Below are 20,797 nucleotides of genomic sequence, written 5' to 3' on the forward strand. Positions count from 1 at the left end.
ATAGTGAAAGAAAGTTTACCCTCTGACGGAAGGGGGAAAATGGCAGCTGAAATTTGATCACCGAGGATGGAAAAGTACTGAGACTTTGTTGTTTCCTGCCCGCTCCTGCCTATTTTTGTCTGGTTCCCACGGCTCTTCCAGACCCAGCAATGGCATCAGGCCAGGAAAGAATCTTACTGCAATTGGAACTTTTGCAACAGAGTGTCATTGAAACGTTTTCGGGGATTCGAAGTGCCTTTAAGAACTTTGCTGAGGAACTTAAAGTAACAACTAGAGAAATTGAAGATACATTTAGAGACAGAGTGAACTATTTCCCAGAGATATCATTTGAAGTAGAGAAGACACAGGTTCAACAAGTAGAAGGGTCTCAAGGACGTGAGAGGTCTGAGGCTGATGACAATGACTTTATAACGGCTTTCAGGGGTGAGAGCCCAGAAATGCAGGAATATCAACTCTGGGATTTAAAATTGGATTTGTAGAATGGACTAGAGTCATCTGGAGATAATGTACAAGGCGTTTGGAAGAGTTCAGCAAAGATACTTGGGGACAATGTTTTGGCCTTTAGGTACCAAGGAAAAGGTGACATTATGCAACAAGGAAAATGTGATATTTTGGAAGAACAGATTGGTGTGAGGAAAGATTCAGACTGGGAATATGCTGGGGGGAAGACTGGTGGGAGATCAAGATGGGAAGAGGGAGGATGGTGAGGAGGGGGGTGGGGTAAAGCAATTTATGAGATTTATCAGGATGGCTTACCAAGGTACTCCTACGTCAGAGGGAAACAAGCGATTTGGAGAAGGGAAGAAATATCTAGGCTCTTTATGATAATGTTTTGATTATAATATTACTAAGGTAGGAATTAGAAGTAATAATAGCAATAGTTTCACTAAGTTAAGAGAAAAAAGGATATAAAAAGTTAAGATTTGAAATATGATTTTATGTGATAATAATAAGTTGAATGATATAAGTTGTATAAGATGTTTATTTGAAGATTAAGAAGTATGGTGAATGATTGTTAAACTAGTTACAAAGTTACTAAAGTAGATTAGAAATTGAACGCAGAAGAGAGAACGGGGGAAGTCCCCCTAAATAAGATTCGAAATAAGAATTTAATTAATAGATTCCTGTGTTTCTGTGTTGTTCAGGTATGTATCAGTTTTTATTTTATTGTTATTAGTATTGTTTATTGTATTTGTTTTATATGTTGATTGAATGTCTTTATCTGTTGTTCTCTTTTTATTTGTTATTTTTTATGTGGAAACACCAATAAATTTTTTGAAAAAAAAGAAAAAAGGAAAAATGATTCAAGGTAGCATTAAATATGCTCCCACCCTTGGTGAGATAATATACAGACTTGAGGCATGCATTTTCTCTCTCCCCGAATTCAAAGGAGATTGGATCGATCCTCATTCATCACCAGAGGCTTTTTCTACTCTTCACAGTTCAACTGAATGACATAGAGGGAAACTGATAGTTGTTGTTGTTCAGTCGTTCAGTCGTGTCCGACTCTTCGTGACCCCATGGACCAGAGCACGCCAGGCATGCCTATCCTTCACTGCCTCCCGCAGTTTGGCCAAACTCATGTTAGTAGCTTCGAGAACACTGTCCAACCATCTCATCCTCTGTCGTCCCTTTCTCCTTGTGCCCTCCAAACTGATAGAGTAGAAGGCATTCAAGTACATTCTGAAACCTTTGGGGCTGCTTCTTTCAATATTCAAAGATGGTGGGGTTTGGGGAGATGGATGGGCAGGCTGGATTTCGGCCTTGGAAGCAGACTAGAAAACCCTGGTCTTCTTGCTCTTTGTTTTCTGACAAGGTTTTATGACTATGAGGAAGATAACCGGGTCTCAAACAAAAAGCAGATTAAATACAGAGTCTGGGGCTCTGTAAATATTAGTAGCTTAAAACACAGGTTTGCTTTTCCCTGCTGCGTTTTAAGTTACATTTGCACCTTACTGTAAACACCAGCGAATGGGCAGGGGTGCCTCCACCCAATGCACATTTCCTGTTTGCTTCCCTCAAATCTGCACCGCCCACAAACTCCCTTTCCTGAAGCTACACTTGCACGGTCATCTGCACATGTGCAACGGCTATCTCAAATGTACACACCTCAGCTTAACTGTGAAGTGAATGGGGCTTAAGTTTTGAGATTGGAAGCAGGGGCGAACGAAGGTGTCACGACACCCGGGGCGGGGCGTCGCTACGTAGGGCGCATGGGTAGCGTCGCTACATACGACGCATCCACTGTACATAGCGGCGCCACACATGTGCTGTACATAGCGGTTCGCCAGCACCGGCGCTCCAACACCGTACGGACGGTGCAGGGATCATAAGGCTTTCAGTGGCTACTACTAGACATGCTGTCTATCTCCATAGTTGGAGGCCAGTGAAACTTCTAAAGTACCAGCTGCTTGAGACCCCAGGAGGGGGAGAGTGCTCTTGTGCTCTGGTCGTGCTTGTGGGTTTTCCATGGGCATCTGTTCGGCCCCCATGCATAGGAGCCAACTCCCTTTGGGGTCAGTTCCCCACAAAGCTTTTTTTTATTTTAAATGAGTGAGGCAGTGCCCACGTGCCTGAAACCGCTGGAGGAAATTGGGGGATCCAAGCAATGCATTGCTTGATGCAACTGCTGGGCTAAGCTGGCTCAAGTTCCCACGAAGTTGATGGGCATTGCCATTCAAAGGATGTCTGTGTGCTGTGTACTGTGATCAATTATGCAGGGTGTGGCTTACCTGATGATGCCCCCCCCCCCAATATTTTATACAGGTTGATTCCTCTGCCACCGTGAGAACAGGATGTTGGACTAGGTGGGCCATTGGACTGCAAAATTATAATATAATATAATATAATATAATATAATATAATATAATATAATATAATATAATATAATCCGTAAGATTCCTGTTCCTTCCCTTGTCACCTGTTGGGCAATGTGTCAGGCTGTGGTTTGGGGCTGGCAAAGCTTTTCCAGAGTCCCAAAAGTGGTCAAAGGATTCTTAAGCAGCGTGTGTGTGTGTGTGATGTGCGCGCGTGTGTGCGTCCCTGCTAACGAGCAAAATAGCAGGCGGCTGCCGGCCTGGGAACGCGGCGTGGGGGGAGGGAGCGAAGCAGGACTTCCCCTCGCCCTAGCACTACAACAGGCTGATTTCCCAGAAATGATGCTTCGCCGGCAGCAAACTCCCTTCCGCGCTATGATTGGGCGCGGCGCGGGCTCCCTGCCGCTGATTGGGCGCGGCGCGCGCTCCTGTGCTTTGCCCGGGGATTCCCGAGGGCCGAGCGAATACATACAGGCGCTGCTGGTCCAGCGGCTGCAGAAGCCGCGGTTCTCTCGCCAAGGAAGGAACTCGTTCGTGCAGCAGAGGAGCGCTCGCCAGATCCTCCCGGGACAAGAGCAGGAAGGTGGGTTGCAGCTCAGCTGCCCCGCGCGGCGCCTCGCTCCTATCAGAGAGACCTCAGGGGACTGGCTCACTTAGTTAAGGGTGCAACAGGACCGCCGCTCCAGGCTGCAGTCCTACGGCTGCACGCTAGCTTGGGAAGGGAAGCCCAGAGGCAGGACTTCTGCACCGACCGTGCTTCCCCGCTCTCCGCACGAGATCGGTCGGGCTGCACGGGAAAAACTTTCTCATCTTCTATCGGGGAGCGGGCGCGCCGCGTGAGGATCGAGGAAGCGGGCGGTTGGGGCGCTGAGATCGCTGCAAGCCGCTTTCTCAGACAAGCGTGTCCTCAGTTTCCTGGAGATCAAAGGCGAAAGGCTGCAGGCAGCAGCCGGGCTAAGTTTAGCAGAGCAAGCGGGGAGTTTAATGAGTAACTTAAAAAAAAAAAAAAATCCTGTGTGAATGATCCTGCAAAAGTCAAGTGCCGCTTCTTTCATTCAGAGACAGTAGTTTAGCTGCCTTTGCAGGCTGATGGGAGAAACGCGGGGTGGGGTAACAGCGGGGCGCCTGCTAGGCTTCTACCTGCAAAACCAGCAACGCATCTGGAGGTGCCTTGAGGTCAGCCAGATCTCATGGTAAAACAAGGCAGAAGATAAAAGTCAGGACGCAGAGCGCGCACGGAATCCAGATCCAGGCCATGTGGGCGTGGCTCCTTCCCGACTAGGATGATTCTTGTTATAGTGAAATGTTGTTTTTAATTGCACCAATAATAATCGTTTTTTAGCTAGCGTGCAAAAAAGTTAATAGGCCCGCTTTTTAAATGTACTGTTTCCAAAGGGAAATTTGCTAGCAACATGAGGGATAGTGCTGGGTGGTGTTAGCTATTTTGTTGTTATACCAGGAAGTAAAGTTTGTAAAAAAGAGAGAAGGGAGGGGAAAGAACAAAATAGTATTTAGCTGCTTTGACACCCTCCCTCAATGTGAAGAGGGATCATCAGAAAAGATGGCAGGAGCCTTAGAAGGAATTTTGGGACGGGCTGCAGGTTTTCAGGACTAGGAAGCAACAGGTACAGAACATTTTCTCTGTCTCTGAAGAAAAAATGCTGAAGGAAGTGGAACTTAATTTTTCTGATTTTAACACAAAAAAGTTTGAAGTTCTCCTCTAAATATTAATTTTTTTTTCGGGTTTGAAGCAAAGGAAGGGCAACACCATATCCCAAACTTTAAAAGAAGAAACGCACTGCTCACTCCTAGGCATGTTTGCTGGTAAACTCAGGGGAGTTCCTTGTACAAGAAAGGTTATGTAAGATTTACAGCCCAAATGTGTTCCTGTAAATCTAAAACAAATGAATGGCAAAATGAACCCAATGCAGTGAGGATACATTTTTTACTTGCTTCATAATTATATATATGCGCAGAAGTGTCCTTACTTCACTTGGTGGAATACAGGAGCCATGGAGGTTAGTGTAACACATGTATTGCTACTTGGCAGTGAGCAATCAGGAAGCCAGCCAGAACAAAATTCCTCTGGATAAGAACGATATCCGCTTGTAGGATATGTGGAATTGGCACTTAGCTCTGTGGAGCACAGGGCAGATCTTCTTGGGCAGTTTGTAGTCGGACACGACTGAACGACTGAACAACAATCGCTATGTTGAATGCAGAAGCTTGTTCCTCTTAAACTAGATATTGGGGGCAGCAGGCTGTCTCTAGGGAGCAGGAGACATTCTGGGACTCTTCCTTTGCATACCTTTCCGATGAAGGACGGAAACAGTGAAACCTGGAACTTCCTTAGAAACTCTGCATTGTTACAATGTCCGCTGGCCCCTCTGGCCCCAATCCAGAGGAATACATGAAGGAAATTGGCAAGGCTTGTGTTGACTGGTGCCAAGTGGCAACTCTCCCCAATGTATCTCTTGCTGCCTTATAAACATTCCCCTGAGTTTATAATATGCGAAACAGTCTTTCCTTCTCCTTAATAGCTGCCATCCAATAAATTTAAGTGTGGTTAAGTCCCATCAATGGAACTGAAGCAGTTAATTGTGCTCATCCCCTCTTCCTGAATCTTTAATCTGAACATAAGCTCCATTGAATTGAATGGGATTTGCTTCCAAGTCTGTTTGTGTGCAAAATGCTTTACAGTTCTTTATCCCTTTCCCACAGTAAGTCTACAGGGGAGGTTGCTGCAGCTTATTTTACTTTATTATGGTGGGACGCTCATTATATGCAGTGCCTTAGCCTTCGGTTGTTTCCAAATACGTCTTTCCCTTTCTACTACTGTGTCAGGATTATGTTGAGGTAACTGGCGGCTGTCACCTCTGGAGGTGATTTCTGCTGCTTTTCTTAAACGGCCTTTAACCAAAAGACAACACTGACTTATACAATCACACAGTCTACACAATACGGACGCAGTTTGGTTAAAGTAACCCACACTGCCAATTTTCACAACTGTGGAATGGATAGGGCGGTTCACAACTAGAGAGTGTACAGCATGGTGATGAACAGAGGACAGTGTTTTTAAATTGTATTGCAAGGGATACTAGGATCCCCCCTAGGAAACCTACCATGGAATTCTTCAAAGAAAAGATCAGTAATGGCGGAGAAGCCTCCATGTGATTCAGTTTACCCACAACTACCAGTCTTTCTCTGCTCTTTGTAAGGTTCTTGTGTAGTCACAGCTGCATTTACGCAGAGCAGCAGTGAGGCCCAAGAGGCCTGATCCGTGTATTTCATGACTGAACTGTGTGCATGTGAATATACAAGAACATACTCCACAACTCTCTGCTGCACATAGGAGTCCTGTGGCAGAAACGTGATGTGGAAAAGCATTCTCTGAAGTTAGAAAGCTTGAAAACTGTTGGGAAGGGTATGGTGGTTAAAGCCATTTTCTGCTGTTTGTCCACAGCATCTAGGAATCGTTGCCTGCAATTACAAAGGTTGCATTCCTAGCTTTTGTAGCTTATTAATATCGACAGAGGCAACCTTCACAATTTGTCTAGTCTTTGCACACACACAAAAAGCCATCTGCAGCAGTGGCGGTGACATGTGAAAGTTGTTTGTGTAGATAGTGAAGTACAAGTTTCAATGGTTCCAGTGTTTCGAGAGGCAGGGAAAAAATGGGGGAAAATTTCTTTCTGTACATGGAATGGGTTAGTCTTCTACATATACTCCACCTTCCTTAGCCAGCTTTTTCTGTACTAAAAGGCTTCAGGTTCTTAAAATTTTCTTCTTTGCCCAATGTATGTAGAATCTATTGATCGGATGTGCTAATGAGCGTATCCAGTCCTTTCAGTTAACAGTGCCATGGATAAATTTTCCGTCCTTCGGAGCACAAAAGGATTTTCTTAACATTAAAAATGTTTGCTGAAATCAGAGTAATGATTCCTTGAGTGTGCAATAATTACATGGTTTGAAAGGACCAAGAAACAGCAAGCAATATGGTCATCTTAAGTCACATTACACATTAGCTGCCAGCATTCAGTTTTAACTGCAGAAAAATAATAATCTCTTGCTAATTTGTCTGAAGCATGGCAGAGTTAATAAAACCAATTTGCCTGCCCAATTGAACAGGGAAACAATTATTGGAAGGCTACAGTGGCTACAGTTCCGGAATGAATATTTGAGGTGGTTGTGACCACAGGTTAGATCGCACATATGATTTTAAGAAGTTGTGTTGAATAAAAGCATACTTAATTTATTAGGGCTGTGGTTCCAAGGAACCTGGGTCTTATCCAGGGTCCCACAGCGAGAAGAGCAGTAATTGCCCACTGCTTCCGATCTTCCTTACGGAGCCGGAGCCCACCCTTTCAGTTCTAGCCAGGAAATGATAACCCCAATAACAGGCCTGACTGGTGCCTTCTGTGAACAAAGTGTGCAGCCTAGGCATGTCCTAACATCCTTGGCAGTGCGTTGGGGATCTGCTGCAGACAGCGGCTCGGGAATTCTGTAACAGAGATGTTGATAGGAGAGAAGTTTGAAAACCATTCCTTCAGAGTCACCAGTAGATAATACGCAGCACGTTATGACCTTCACTTAATTCGACACAGGCAGCAAAGTGGGTGGTATTCAACAGAGTTTTGCTCAGAGTGGAGCCATTGCAGATAACAAGCGAGCTCCGTTAATTCCAGCGGTTTCCAAGCAATTACCAACAGCATTTTGGACAAATCCAACCCTGAAGTGAAAGCTTTACTGCCCCTGAGATGGCAACACTCTACCTATTTCTAAATTACTCTGGTATGTCCTTAGATACCGCCTTCGGTCCATATGCAACTGATGCCCACATGCATTCTGCAAGGGTTCAGCTAGCAAAGTCAAGATGAGCGTTTTTAGTTAGTGTCTTACAAGTTTGGGGCTGGGGGTTGGAGGAATGATTCTGGAACACTGAGGAACTGAAAGCCCATGTGGTTTTAATGACAGGAGTGTTGGGTTTAGAAAGAGAAAATTCAGGTTGAAATCCCTACTCTCAGCCATGAAGGTGTCTGGGTTGCCTTTGACCAGTCACTGAACCTATTCATTAAGGGGAATAAAATAATATAACCCCTAGTTCCTATGCTATAACTAAGAATACATTTAAAGCGTTATTATTCCTGATTCCACTTTGCTTTCTCTCTGTTGTTAGCCCTGTGTTTCAAATTGTAAATTCCTAGGGGCTGGGGGGGGGGTCTATCTCCTCCTCCTTCTCCTTCTCCTTCATTAACCATAGTTACATCCATACATCAAAGACATTTTATAGCCTGTAGATCAAACTCATCAAAATAAAAATTCCAACGAAGAAGTATACATCTTCATAAATTTAACTTCCCGTCCTTCTCAACATCTTTTCACTCTAATAAACCTATTACCTAAACTTATCAGCAAAATCATGATAAAATATTAATATGCATCTATGTATATATATCTATTTAACCCATTTAACCTTTATTTGCAGAGCTTATTCAAAAGCTGCTACCGAATTCAGACTGTAATACTTATTTTTTAAGTAACTCTTTAGAGCAGGGGTCCCCAAACTAAGGCCCGGGGGCCGGATGCGGCCCAATTGCCTTCTAAATGAGGCCCGCAGACGGTCCGGGAATCAGTGTGTTTTTACATGAGTAGAATGTGTCCTTTTATTTAAAATGCATCTCTGGGTTATTTGTGGGGCATAGGAATTAGTTCATATTTTTTTTTCAAAATATAGTCCGGCCCCCCACAAAGTCTGAGGGACAATGGACTGGCCCCCTGCTGACAAAGTTTGCTGATCCCTGCTTTAGAGGTTCCCAGGGGCAGGGGTCTATGTCATGTCTTCTTGCATTCTATAAAAGACCAATGGTGATCTGTATAAAACACAGATATCTTACAAGTCTGTTTTGAATTCTGTGAAAACATATCCATTCTAGTAAAATTCTATGAATAGCAGGCATTTCTTCTTCTTCTTCTAAGCACAAATTATTTTTCCTTCAGATCCAATATGCCACAAACAAGAATGCGCATGAGGCCTTGGTTGGAATTGCAGATTAATTCCAATAAAATTCCTGGACTACAATGGATCAATAAGGTACGGGTTTCTTTTTCATTTTTTCTCTGTCTGTAAAAATATTAGCCTCCTGTGTTTTTTTATTTTTTTTTATTTGCTTTTAAGTCCAGAAGCATATTTCAGAAAAATAAAGAGATTTCAGCAGCTGATTGTTTTCGACAGTAGGTAAATGTTGCTGAGAATTCCATATCTAGGAAAATGAAATTATCCAATGCTCAAGTGACACAAGTTATCATCCTAACAGTTCTATCCCACTAAGTCATACTTAGAGTAGACCCAAAGCTAATGTAAGTCCATAGAATTCTATAGCTCTACAGTGAGTCTAAGGCGGATACAACCCTAACAATTTAATGGTATCAAGGCTAAAAAGTTGGGAGGAACTTGGCATGCAAACCTAATTAAAAGTGATACTGTATAAACCTCACCTCAGTGAATGAGTTGCTGTAGCTGAGATTTAATGCTGATTCTTACTTTCATTCTCATTAATAAAAGAAAATAAATGCTAAACCCTCTGAGATGTGTAAGATCACCAAGCCGATAGGGTTCTCTGTGGTTAGAATCCCCAGAATAATGTATGGAACAAAATCATATGTCAGAGTCTGTTGTACATGTTGCTGTTATGTCATATTGTAGAGAAGCTGCACAGGCAGACATAGAAATACCAAGCAAATTGCAATATTTTCAGTTCCTTTGACTTCTTGGGTTGTTCTTGATACTGTTTTCCATATGTAATTCAGGAACGCCCACTAAGATCTGTACTGTTGAATTGTAGGAAGAAAAGTTGTTCCAGATCCCATGGAAACACGCGGCCAAGCATGGCTGGGAGCTGGAAAAGGACGCCTGCCTTTTCAGAAACTGGGCCATTCATACTGGTATGGGTCATTGTCAGGGCAATTTGTTTTCTACAGTGTCCTTCGCGTAGGCACAAGTGAGGCCAGTACCATTACATTTCTGGGGGGAGTGTATTTACATCAGCAAAAGGGGTAACTACTTTAAGCCCCGCCTCTTCCCCCCCCCCGGGTCACATGAATGCTTGCAGCCCCTGGGTAGGCTAGGCAAGCTTTCTAAAAGAGACACAAGCTCCAGACTCATTGGCCACGTGTGGCTGACATTGTTGTTTTGTTTGTTTTTAGGATGCAGTTAAGATTATTGTTACCAACTGCATTCATGTATATTTCATTGTTGCAAATGGCCTTGAGGCTTTTTTTGGTAGAAAGCGACAAACAATATTATTATTTAAGTTTTATCAGCTGCCCGGTAAACAAGAGCTCTTTGGTCAAAGGACAAAGTAGAAACAAAGTAAAAATCACAGTTGTAAAGGTATGGGCAGACTCTCCAGCTAGCCGCAAACAGAAAGAAGTGTGTGTAATAACGTTGGCTTGTGTTGAGTTACTTTGAGTCACACAGGCTGAAATGTATCAGTATTTACTTATTTTTTTAGATAAGTCAGTATTAAGCATCTGCATATGATGGTTGCTTTTTTAGGCTGTGAGTGCCTGGATATGGGGCCTTAGTGGCTATATCTGCATTAGGCTACTTTTCGCTCAGTACAGATTTATGTTGTCATTATATAGGGAGGTACAAACCAGGCGATAAAGAACCTGACCCTAAAACCTGGAAGGCAAATTTCCGTTGTGCCATGAATTCATTGCCTGATATTGAAGAGGTGAAGGACAAAAGCATCAGCAAAGGTTCCTGTGCTGTCCGGGTCTACAGGATGTTGGAACCCTCAGCAAAGTCACCAAAGAAAGGTATGTCTGCAAGTCACTGAGAGGGACCATTTCCAAAACGGAATACATATTCACTGAGAATAAGGCTATGTCTTGCCTTTAGTATCACAGAATGCTTGGCTCTGAATACCCACCATGGGAAAGGGCTTGTGGGTTTCCCCACAGGTAACTGATTGACCACTGTAGACAAAAGATACTGAACTAGAAGAGAGTTTGATCTGATCTAGCAAGGCACTTCTTATGTTCTTTAAAGTTGGCTTTCCAAAAACTCACTCTTGGCAGAAGAAGGGAACTCCGTACAGGAGGTGTTTACCAGGCAAAGTCTTGTGGCCTCCATGACAAGGTCATCACATGTTTGCTATTATGGTCTATCAATCTCTACAAAAATTAGTGGGGAATCTTTCAAAGTAGGGTTAGAGCCTACAAAGCATACATGAGGATATCATAAATGATGCAAGCATTTTAAGTTACTTTGTACCATAAAATTGATGACACCTGAATTTGTTGGTACTGTCCAGCTTCTCTTTCTCATAAATGCATTTCATTGTATTAAATCTGTACACTTTTGTTTTTCATTGGCAGAGAAGAAATCAAAGTCCCTGAAAATCAAGAGTGCAACAAAGGTATGTATTGACCCTTTATTGTCAAGCAAGTGAAACATTCGCATGGAACTCAAAGCCTGTGGATAACTTGATCCTAACTTAGAATGGGACAGAGTTCATATTCAGGGAACTTCCAAAATACTTCTGACAGTTCACACCTTCCTTCTGCCACCACCACTCAAGCTTTGGCTTTCTAGGATTGCAACCCAGGAGCTTCCACAAAATAAAATGGATAATTCCATGAAACCAACCAAAACTAGTCTCAGAAGCGAAGCACTGGCAGGTTGCTTGTGCCAAAGTCTTCTGCATGGAAGACCCATTTTAAAGGGATGCTTATGGCTAAAATTAGATTTTTGAAAATTCATGGGTCATCTGTACTTGAGATATGGATACCTCAGATTGGTGTATGTCAGGGGTCAGCAAACTTTTTCAGCAGGGGGCCGGTCCACTGTCCCTCAGACCTTTTGAGGGGCTGGACTATATTTTGAAGGGGGAAAATGCACAAATTCCTATGCCCCACAAATAACCCAGAGGTGCATGTTAAATAAAAGTACACATTCTACTCATGTAAAAACAAGCTGATTTCCAGACTGTCCACTGGCCGGATTTAGAAGGCGATTGATCCGGCCCCCAGGCCTTAGTTTGCCTACCCATAGTTTAAGTGATGCTTTCAGTCCTGATATATATATAGATATAGATATAAATACATATAGATATAAATACATAGGTAGACATCTTGATAAAACAGGTTTTTGTTTTCTGCAGTCAGTGGATGATATCAAGACAGAAGAGACAGTCAGTGCAACAAACAGCATTCAGCTGCCGGACGACCACAGTAGCTATGTGCTTCCCAGCTACCAACCAGAGAAAATGGAAGTGGGGAGCACATTAGGAGGTGAGCTACAACTTGAGTCATCTGTTTCTGTGGTTTGTACATGGTGTTCCTATTACCCCAAATGAAATGAGACGAAGCCTTAAAACACACACCCCATACTCCCAAATGGTTGCTATTTGCCAGGGAACATGGGTCATGGGTGGTCAAGTTGCCTGCTATTTATTTATTTAGAGTGCCTATATCCTGCTTTAATATATCCCCAAGAGAGGTTCTCATTGTGACTTACCAAAGAGTCTCAAAAGAAAAGGACATGGATAAAGCAGGATTATTTATTTATATCCCGTTTCCTCCCCCCCCCCCCACGCCCGGTTTGCTTGGAATGAAACTGTTTACAACTATTTGGAGCAATCTTAGGAAAGATCCTCCTTCATAATGATTCTGACATAGTTTTTATTTTTATTTTCCAGATCTCTCCTCGTGTAACTTAAACCCTCCTGACTGGGGATGCCCACTGGAGCACCAGTTGCCTGACAGCACAAACGACTTGTATACATTTCAAGTGTCGCCTATCGCATCCTCCTCTGATGGTTGGTGTTTCATTGTTCATAACTGTTGGGCAGCTGATTGATCAGAACTGTGCTAAGAGAAAGAACCCAAAATAATAAGGTGGCAGGATTTATGTTACCTGAAAAGGGAATGATTCTCGTGCTAGCTACAATAGTGTAAATCCGACAGAAGCCAGTAAAGTTGCTTGTGTAAATAAATGGTCAGTTTTATATTGTTTTGGTCATGTGACTAGAAGTTATAACTGTCATGATTGGCAGTATAAGATAGGAAAAAACTTGTAATAAAAAATAGTCTGCAAAAAATTGAGTGCCCTTTTTTTCCTCCCTTTTCTTCCTACAATGACTTCAAATAACAATGCAGGAACTGATGAGGATGAAGATAAATTCGTATCGGGTAACTTGTATCAGGTAAGAAAATCTTTCCTTTTCTGAAAGGTGCACATTGGAGTAAGGTGTTTTGCAGTCAGTACCCCTTCCTACTGAAGCCCCCAGAGGAGGTACTGCTTGTCAGAGTACCTGAGTTGACATAAGGCACCTTCAGAGGGTCATATGAAGGCCCTGCGGTGAAGAGCCATAGCTTTGCATGCAGGTGGTCTCAGGCTTAATCCCTAGCATCTCCAGGTAAGGCTGGAAGAGAGCCCTGCTTGAAATCCCAAGAAAGCTGCTGTCACTCAGGGCAAACAATATGGAACTAGATGGATCAGTGGTGTGACACAGTATAAGGCAGCCTCCTATGCTCCTCAGGGCTTTACTCTTGCTTGGGCTAAACCATCACTAAGCTGTGACCACAGAAATCTGAGCTTGGACCTACTCTGTGAGCCCTGAGTCAAGCATGCTTGTAGGGAGTTCAGCTGCCATAGGTGAGCATCCCATTGCTGCTCCTGCAGGCCAGGGAGCTGAAGGTCCTTTGTGGGATGAAAAAGAGGTTGCATGAGCAGGAACGCTCCCATAAACCCGAGAGGGGCTCTACAGCTGCTTCCAGCGGGAATGAGCTGGCATTACAGATGAGTAAAAAGAGAGCACGCTACCTGGGCTTCTTGTAATGTTATCTGTTTAAACTTGGCACAAGCAGTCCGTGCATCATTTCGTTCATTGAATTAAGAGATGAAGAATAAGAAATGTGTTTGCTTCCATTGCCCTTTTCCATTTGGCCTGACCAAATGGAGGTCACAAATGTTCACGCCAACATAAATTTGCTGAATTACTAGTTACTGTATAATAGATTTGAAAAATGGACGGCAGTGGCTGTTGAACTTAACCGAATACCAATATGGACAGATGATTTAAAGTACTTCCCCCATTTGTGTCCTAGGAACTACTATCATCCAGTTGGCAGCCAACCAGTGTTGGTGGGAAAGGTTTCCTGATCAATGAGACTGGCATGCAGAGTTTCTTCCTTGACTTTAACTTTCAGGACCAAGATTCTGCCATTGATACAACAAATGCAGGTATAAATGCCTTCCGTTTTACATTCAGAATACAGCCAAAGGCAGGAAAAATACTAACTAGGATTAACAGCTCAACTCACCAAGTGTGCACCCAGTGAGTGCCCTTATGCCTCAACAGTGAGTATGCTAGGTCCAAACTGTGACATTTATTCATTTACATTTCTTTCCTGTCTCATCCTAAGGACAGGTACAGCCGTGTATGCTGTTTTATCCATATGTTGGGCATGGATGGTGGCGCAGAATTATGGAGCTGCCATCCTGACACTGGGGCACCACTGCTGTATACTAGACAGGGCTGAGGCAAGGTGGTTTCAGCAGCGGGACCACGGCTGCCAAGTCAGTGGAACCACTGGCACAGCTGCATAGCCCTGACTAGGTTGCTGGCTGCCCTGCCCCAACCCCATTCAGGGATGCAGCCCTGATGCAGGTGTTGAGAGAGTGGCTGTGCAACTCCACCCCACCACAAGCACCTCTGTGACTTTAATCCTGCCAACAACTTTCAGGAAAGAGAGCGATTAGTCAAGGTTTTGAGGCTAAGGAATGAGTTCAGTCCACATGCGCATGTCTCTAGACATTAATGGCACTATGCTCGGTCTGTGCATGCAAGTCACCCAGTCGTACAATGATGAATATGCGTGTGTGAACTCGCTTCTTGCATTCGCAGCCACCGGACTGTGCACTGTACACAAAATGCATCTTACGCAAAATAGCCCAAATACAGTACAGAAGCCTTCAATCCCCAGGCTGTTCTCTTCTCTCAAGGGCTATCTGGGGCAGCCTTTGTACACCCAAGATCATCTTTCTTTGGTGATCACTCGTAGCTGAGTAAGATTGTCTTCCATGAACACGGTTTTAACAATGAGTCCATAAGTGACTGTGGAGGCCAATTCTGGATCTACACGTCCTTCCACAGTGGGGACATAGGTCTCCGGGCGGGAGCTAATCACGGTTTGGATTTGCCAAGCGTGCCTTCCTCCTAGCACGTTTCTCCCTTGCGTCCTGAGTTCAAGTGTCTTCAAAGCCCACGACACCTTTGGTAAAGGCTGTTCTCCAACTGGAGCGCTCGCAGGCATGTGTTTCCCAGCTGTCAGTGTTTATACTACATTTTTTTAAAGATTTGCCTTGAGACAGTCTTTAAACTGACACCCAAGATATGACGTCTTGGTGCTGTTAAGTGATTCTCAGGGCAATGAAAGAATCTGGAGATACCACACCATGGATTCTGGAGGTTCCTAATTGGAACCTCTAATTTTCAAAGCCACCAGAGCTCTGCAAAAATCTGCTTTTGCAGAGTACATATGGGTCATATAAATTGCCCATCCTCACATTATCATATCATGTTCTGGACCTAAGATGCATAAGCACATTCAATTGAGCTGTTCTGTTGATTTATTTTAATGATGGCTTTGCCTAAAATCATGCTGCAGTCCTATACTGCAGTCCTTGTAGTAAATCTCTTGAACTAGCATAGAGAGACTGTACTGCACTAGCTCCCTCGATATGACCTCTGGGTTTATTAGTGAGCAGCAATTAATTATAGTCCTACGTTAGGTTTGTGAGTGTGGGGTGGGGGAGATTATAGCTCTTGGGATAAAATTAATAAAATAATAATAATGCTTTACACTCACCCTATCACCAATTAAATTGTGTACAATTTTTCCTTGTTTCTGCAGAAATTACATTGGACATGAAAACCAGCTTGGATTTCACATTGGAGTCACTAAGACCAAGTTTGCCCACCATACCTTGTAGCATGTAAAGCTGTTTTTTGTTTTTGTTTTTTAACCGCTAAGGCTGCGTTGTTTTATTTCTATCATCATCTGTGAAACTGAACCTAACGGGAAGCGTTGCTGATGCTCTTCCCAATGTTTAGACCCGAAAGTCAAATTCAAGAGTACAGCATCTGCAGATGAGCAAAGATAACTTTGTGGTTGAACTGCATCCCGCTCAGTTGCTTGACTGTATCATGAACCAATTAAGTCATTATTGCTGCTTTCCCACCTTAATTTGTTCATACGTTTAATATGATCAGGGCTCAAACTATTTTAACATGCAATATACATGAAAAGGTGCTTTGCACCTTTAACAAAATGGCAGATATTTTAATCATATCCGTAGCTTATTCTTGTCATCACTGCATACATCTGGAAGACTGGTGAGGCAATTACTAACCAAAGACATTTAGGACAAGTTTGTGCTTTTGCATTCCACCAGACATTTCCACGGGGGTGTCCTTTTTTGTGATCTGAAGTCTCAGATCTGGACCGCAGTTTTGTAAATATGTTTCACTCAATAATATGTGAAAATCAGATACACATGTAGTTCTGTGTACTAGGCATTTCTGAATTTTACTCATGGGACATTTTAGTGGTTTCTTGACGACATATTTCAGTTTATTGTCATCAGTTTTTCAGATGGGCACTATATTTCACTCTTTTTTCAATTTTGAAATATCTAATGTTCTGTTTATTTATATGGTGCCATTATCAAGAATCCTCTGAATGGGTATTGTTGAGAGTCAATAGAAGTTTTAGTAAAGTGTATACTTATTGAGCTACAAGATAAAGTGTTGGTCTCCACAAATCATCAAATCACTAAGCTGCAGCCTTAGTAGTTTTGTCCTTGTACATAGTGTTTGTATATAAAAGGTTTACAATTATTTTAATTAAAAAAATGTATATTTTGTTTCTTGTTCTATTTCATGTTGGAGGTGTCCAAATGGGGAACATTGTATTTATTATTTTTATTGAATTCTTACAACATATTACAACACAGACAAACATATTTTCTGGTTTGCCTTAATTAGGACTGTACACCAGATTCAACTGAATGTGAAACTAAATTGGGCAAATTCGCATGGATCTTGGCTTTGGCTTAATTGGGCTGAGACAATTCTGGGTTGGGTTGGACCACCCAAAAGTGACCCAAGGCTATCTAAAATACAGGGTGGTTGGGGTGCAGGGGAGGAGAGGGAGGCATGCAGTCTTGCAAGAAAGTAAGCCTCTTTTATCTCACTGTTACTTCCTTTCAGTTAAACATGTTCAAGTAAGCCTGGCAGAAGGAAAACAAGCCTTTTTGCCATCTTAATTCATGCCAGATTGCCAAAGTACATGGCTGAACTGAACAGGTTTAAGATCCAGCTTAATTCCCCACCCCCACCCCAGATCTGTCCCCACCTTGTGGTTTTAATGGCAGTTTTAAACAACAGCAGAGGTTCGAGTAAAGCTTGGATAGATGGACACCAAGTGTTTAAAAAACGCCAAATAACAAGCCACTTTTATCCAGGAGAAATAGCAGAGACAGGTACAACGCAGACACTTAACACCAAAAAGCTAACAGCCTTTCCAAATTGTCCTCCTGCTGTACTCAAACCTTGTTTTAAACTGCCACTGCCCCCTTAGTGTCACCTCCCTGCTTACTCAAACCTCTGTCATTGTTTACAATAACCACATTCCCCCTTATCAGTGTTTCTCCCTCCTGGGTTTTTCCCAGGCAGCCTGAGACTCTGCCTAAGTGTCAGCCTTTGCCCCTCGCCACTTCATGCCTCATCTGGTTCTGGGAGACATGAGGGGGAGACATCATGCCTTCTTCACCAGCTGGGTGCATCTCTGCCACTTGGCCTCCCTCCCCTGCTTCTCTCTACCATGGACTCCCCCTGATCACTAAACCCTGTGACTTCTTCAGCTTCCGACATGTCCTCTTCCCAGTCTTCTCCCTCTGACTGCTCATCATTGTCCCACCACCAATCCCTGGGCTCTGAGCCTTCATCCCTTGGGAGTTCCCCAACTGGTTCTTCCCCACCATTCGTCTGCATCTAACCAGTCCATGACGCTACCTCTCATTTGGAAATATAACCCAATGGGTCTTGAAATATCTGCATGCAGGGAACTCTTGGCGTGTATGATTGCCTGCCAACTCATGCACCTGCAACTTCACAGTCTCCTGTGGCTCCACATTGCAGGGGGAGATTGTGAATGCAGAAACAACTACTGTACTTTTCAGGGTGGTTTATATGCCATGACTCAACAAATCTCCAGACTGATAAATTTCCTGTGCAGCTTGTGAGGAATCCCACTGTTTCCTAGAATTTAGTTACTGCCAAAAACAATTAGTACAGAAATGGTGTTTAACTGAAAATCTCCCACATACAGCAAACACGCTGATGGAGAAATTTGGACTATCATTGCTTCCCCACACGAGGTTTGCACACCTCCTTGGTCTGCCTTTTCAAATTTGCCAGTGTGACTTTTGAAAAGGGACTCTATGCACACATAGCTTAGCTGTGCTGAGCAGACCCCCTACCTAACAGAGATCCCCGAGGAGCACTCCTGATCATGTGGGGTGTATGCATGAATATCTGCAGGCTATGTCCACTCCTCTCTCCATACATTGAGTGTATGCTGTTATAAACAAAATCTGCCCTTTGTAGGTTCTCTATCAGTAGGAGAAAATAACAGAAGCCAACCAGAGAAGCAAAGCAGCTAGTAAACCTGATATTTATTAAAGCTGTTGCAAGGACCTAGAACAAAGGTGTGGCAGCCCTTATATAGACATTTAAATTTCCCACCCTGGAGTCCAAGACCACCCCCAGAAACATCATACATACATCACAGAAGGGGCGGTAGTGTGTTGTTTAGCTCCTGTCTGCCAGGTTATATATGATAATGCCTTATCTGATTGCCTTTCCTGGTAGTCTGGCCATTCCTTTGAGGTGGTAATTACTTAATTTCCTGAAAACAAAATAAAATAAAAAATTCCTTCCAGTAGCACCTTAGAGACCAACTAAGTTTGTTCTTGGCTCATACCAAGAACAAACTTAGTTGGTCTCTAAGGTGCTACTGGAAGGAATTTTTTATTTTATTTTGTTTGTACTATGGCAGACCAACACGGCTACCTACCTGTAACTTAATTTCCTGAGACAATGGGAAGGTTCCCTCACCCCCTCCCTCCTCGCAGAGAAACATTTGGTCAGTTATAGGGGTTGAAATGGTTTCAGGATTGTCCTCTCAGACATGTGGTCTATACATTCATGTACATGTTTGCTTGGTACACTTATGAACATTTATTATATATCTAAGACCTTAGAATTCTTATAACAATGCCCAGAGGAGGATCATCTGGCTCCCCAATAAGTTTCTCTTTTTCTGAATGTGATGCAGTGTCTACTGATCACTGTATCTCTTCCAACCAGCTGTAGCAAATACATGTTTTGTGACCTATGGCACTGATGGCAGCAAGCTGGAGCGCTTACAACTGTGCTCTTCTTAATACTGGAATCAAGCTTCCTTTGTGAACTATTGGCAACTAAAGTTGTCATTTCTGTTTTAGAATGTCCAATTTTAAAACCAGTGTTAAGAAAAATGAAGATTTAGCAAGAGTGGATTTCCCCCCCCCTCTCTTTAAAAAGTATGGAACCATGTTTTTCTACTTTGTCTTTCCGCCCACTTTTGTTTATTCTTGTGACCTCAAAGTAACAAACAGACATTTTTTCACAGGGACTATGATATTTGGATAGCTACTAGACTCAGCGGACAACAAAGGCTGCACCAGACTGAATGTTTGTCCATTTTTTACAAGAGATTTGCCATCAGAAGGCAGATTGCCCCTGATGTGATTAACCTTTTTTTCAGCAACATTTCACTATGAAGTCTTGGGTAAATTGTGAGGATAAGAATTTGCTTTTAGCCAAACTTTTATATCACTTTTTGACATTTCTGTGCTTCCAAATATGAGAGGCACTCCTAACACACACACACACACACACACACACACACACAGGAATATAAAATAACAATGCAGCCTATTAAAGCATTGAACTTGTTTTAATACCCTGCCTCCTTCTGAAGCTAGCAACCATCGTTTCCTGGTTCAGATGAGGACATTATGGATTCGTCCATGCTTCTGCTTATCAGTGCCTAGACAGCATGGGTCTGGGTGGCGCTCTAGGTTTTCTAGGAAGGAGTCTGAGCAGTTTTGCCTTTGCCCTACCACTTTTCCCACAGGAAACCCCTCTCTTTATTGCTGAATCAGAACAAATGGCAATCCATGGAAAATCTGGCTGTCGTTTTATTGGGGAAAAGCAGTAGGGCGAATGGAAGGGTGCCCTTGGGTTACCCAGAAGCTTCCTGGTTTAACTGCAGCTTGCAATAAGGAAGGGACAAAGGGGTTTCAAGTGGAGGGAAGGTGATGGCCTGTTCATAAGCCAAGATATGATTCTCCAAACTGGCACAGTATATGCAGTGATGATTCACAGTGTTCCTGTTTAAGTTGTACCTAATCAAGGCATGTGGAACCATCTGCAGTTAACTCACATTAACAACAACAACAACAACAACAACAACAACAGTCAAGTCAGGAACATTTCAATATTCAGATTTGCATGCCAGACTAATCTGCACCTGAAGTTCCAGACTTTAAAGGCTCACAGACTATCTTGTCAAAGGGTAGGGCAATTTCCCTTAACACAGCAGGATCAGTGAAAACACTTTTGCTTTGTGCTAATGCCTTTTGCCAAGATTATTTCACACTATGACTGCCCGTTAAAACCAGATTTCAGCACAAACCCTTATGCCCCTGTGTTTGTTTGCCCTTCCTTCGCCAGCACCTTACCCTTTCAGTAGGTCCCCATCCCTACCACCAAGCAGCAACCGGATGATTCCAGAGGAGACCATGTTTGGACGTGGCCTGGAGACTCCACTTCTGCTGGAAGGAGCAGGGTGGAGCCTCCTCA

The 20,797-nt window shown here is 43.2% G+C and overlaps 1 protein-coding gene across 1 annotated transcript; it reads left to right on the plus strand.

The window, feature by feature from the left end:
* The first annotated feature begins 3,271 nt into the window (after positions 1 to 3,271).
* On the plus strand, positions 3,272 to 16,752 carry IRF1 (interferon regulatory factor 1). The gene is made up of 10 exons (XM_033140056.1): positions 3,272 to 3,399; positions 8,814 to 8,907; positions 9,659 to 9,758; positions 10,461 to 10,637; positions 11,199 to 11,239; positions 11,984 to 12,113; positions 12,521 to 12,640; positions 12,981 to 13,027; positions 13,932 to 14,067; positions 15,741 to 16,752. Exons 2-10 carry the CDS (start codon positions 8,821 to 8,823, stop codon positions 15,824 to 15,826), a joined length of 924 nt encoding a protein of 307 aa, XP_032995947.1. The 5' UTR covers positions 3,272 to 3,399; positions 8,814 to 8,820; the 3' UTR covers positions 15,827 to 16,752.
* Positions 16,753 to 20,797: the final 4,045 nt, after the last annotated feature.

Source organism: Lacerta agilis, chromosome 2 (genome assembly GCF_009819535.1).
Source record: "Lacerta agilis isolate rLacAgi1 chromosome 2, rLacAgi1.pri, whole genome shotgun sequence".
NCBI lineage: Eukaryota > Metazoa > Chordata > Lepidosauria > Squamata > Lacertidae > Lacerta > Lacerta agilis.

What these genes read in the sequence shown, in the direction of transcription:
- IRF1 (XM_033140056.1), top strand. Translation starts at nt 8,821, where the DNA reads ATGCCACAAACAAGAATGCGCATGAGGCCTTGGTTGGAATTGCAGATT. An exon ending in GACTACAATGGATCAATAAG is followed by an intron (nt 8,908 to 9,658) that starts GTACGGGTTTCT and finishes GTTGAATTGTAG; the next exon opens with GAAGAAAAGTTGTTCCAGAT. An exon ending in TATCGCATCCTCCTCTGATG is followed by an intron (nt 12,641 to 12,980) that starts GTTGGTGTTTCA and finishes ATAACAATGCAG; the next exon opens with GAACTGATGAGGATGAAGAT.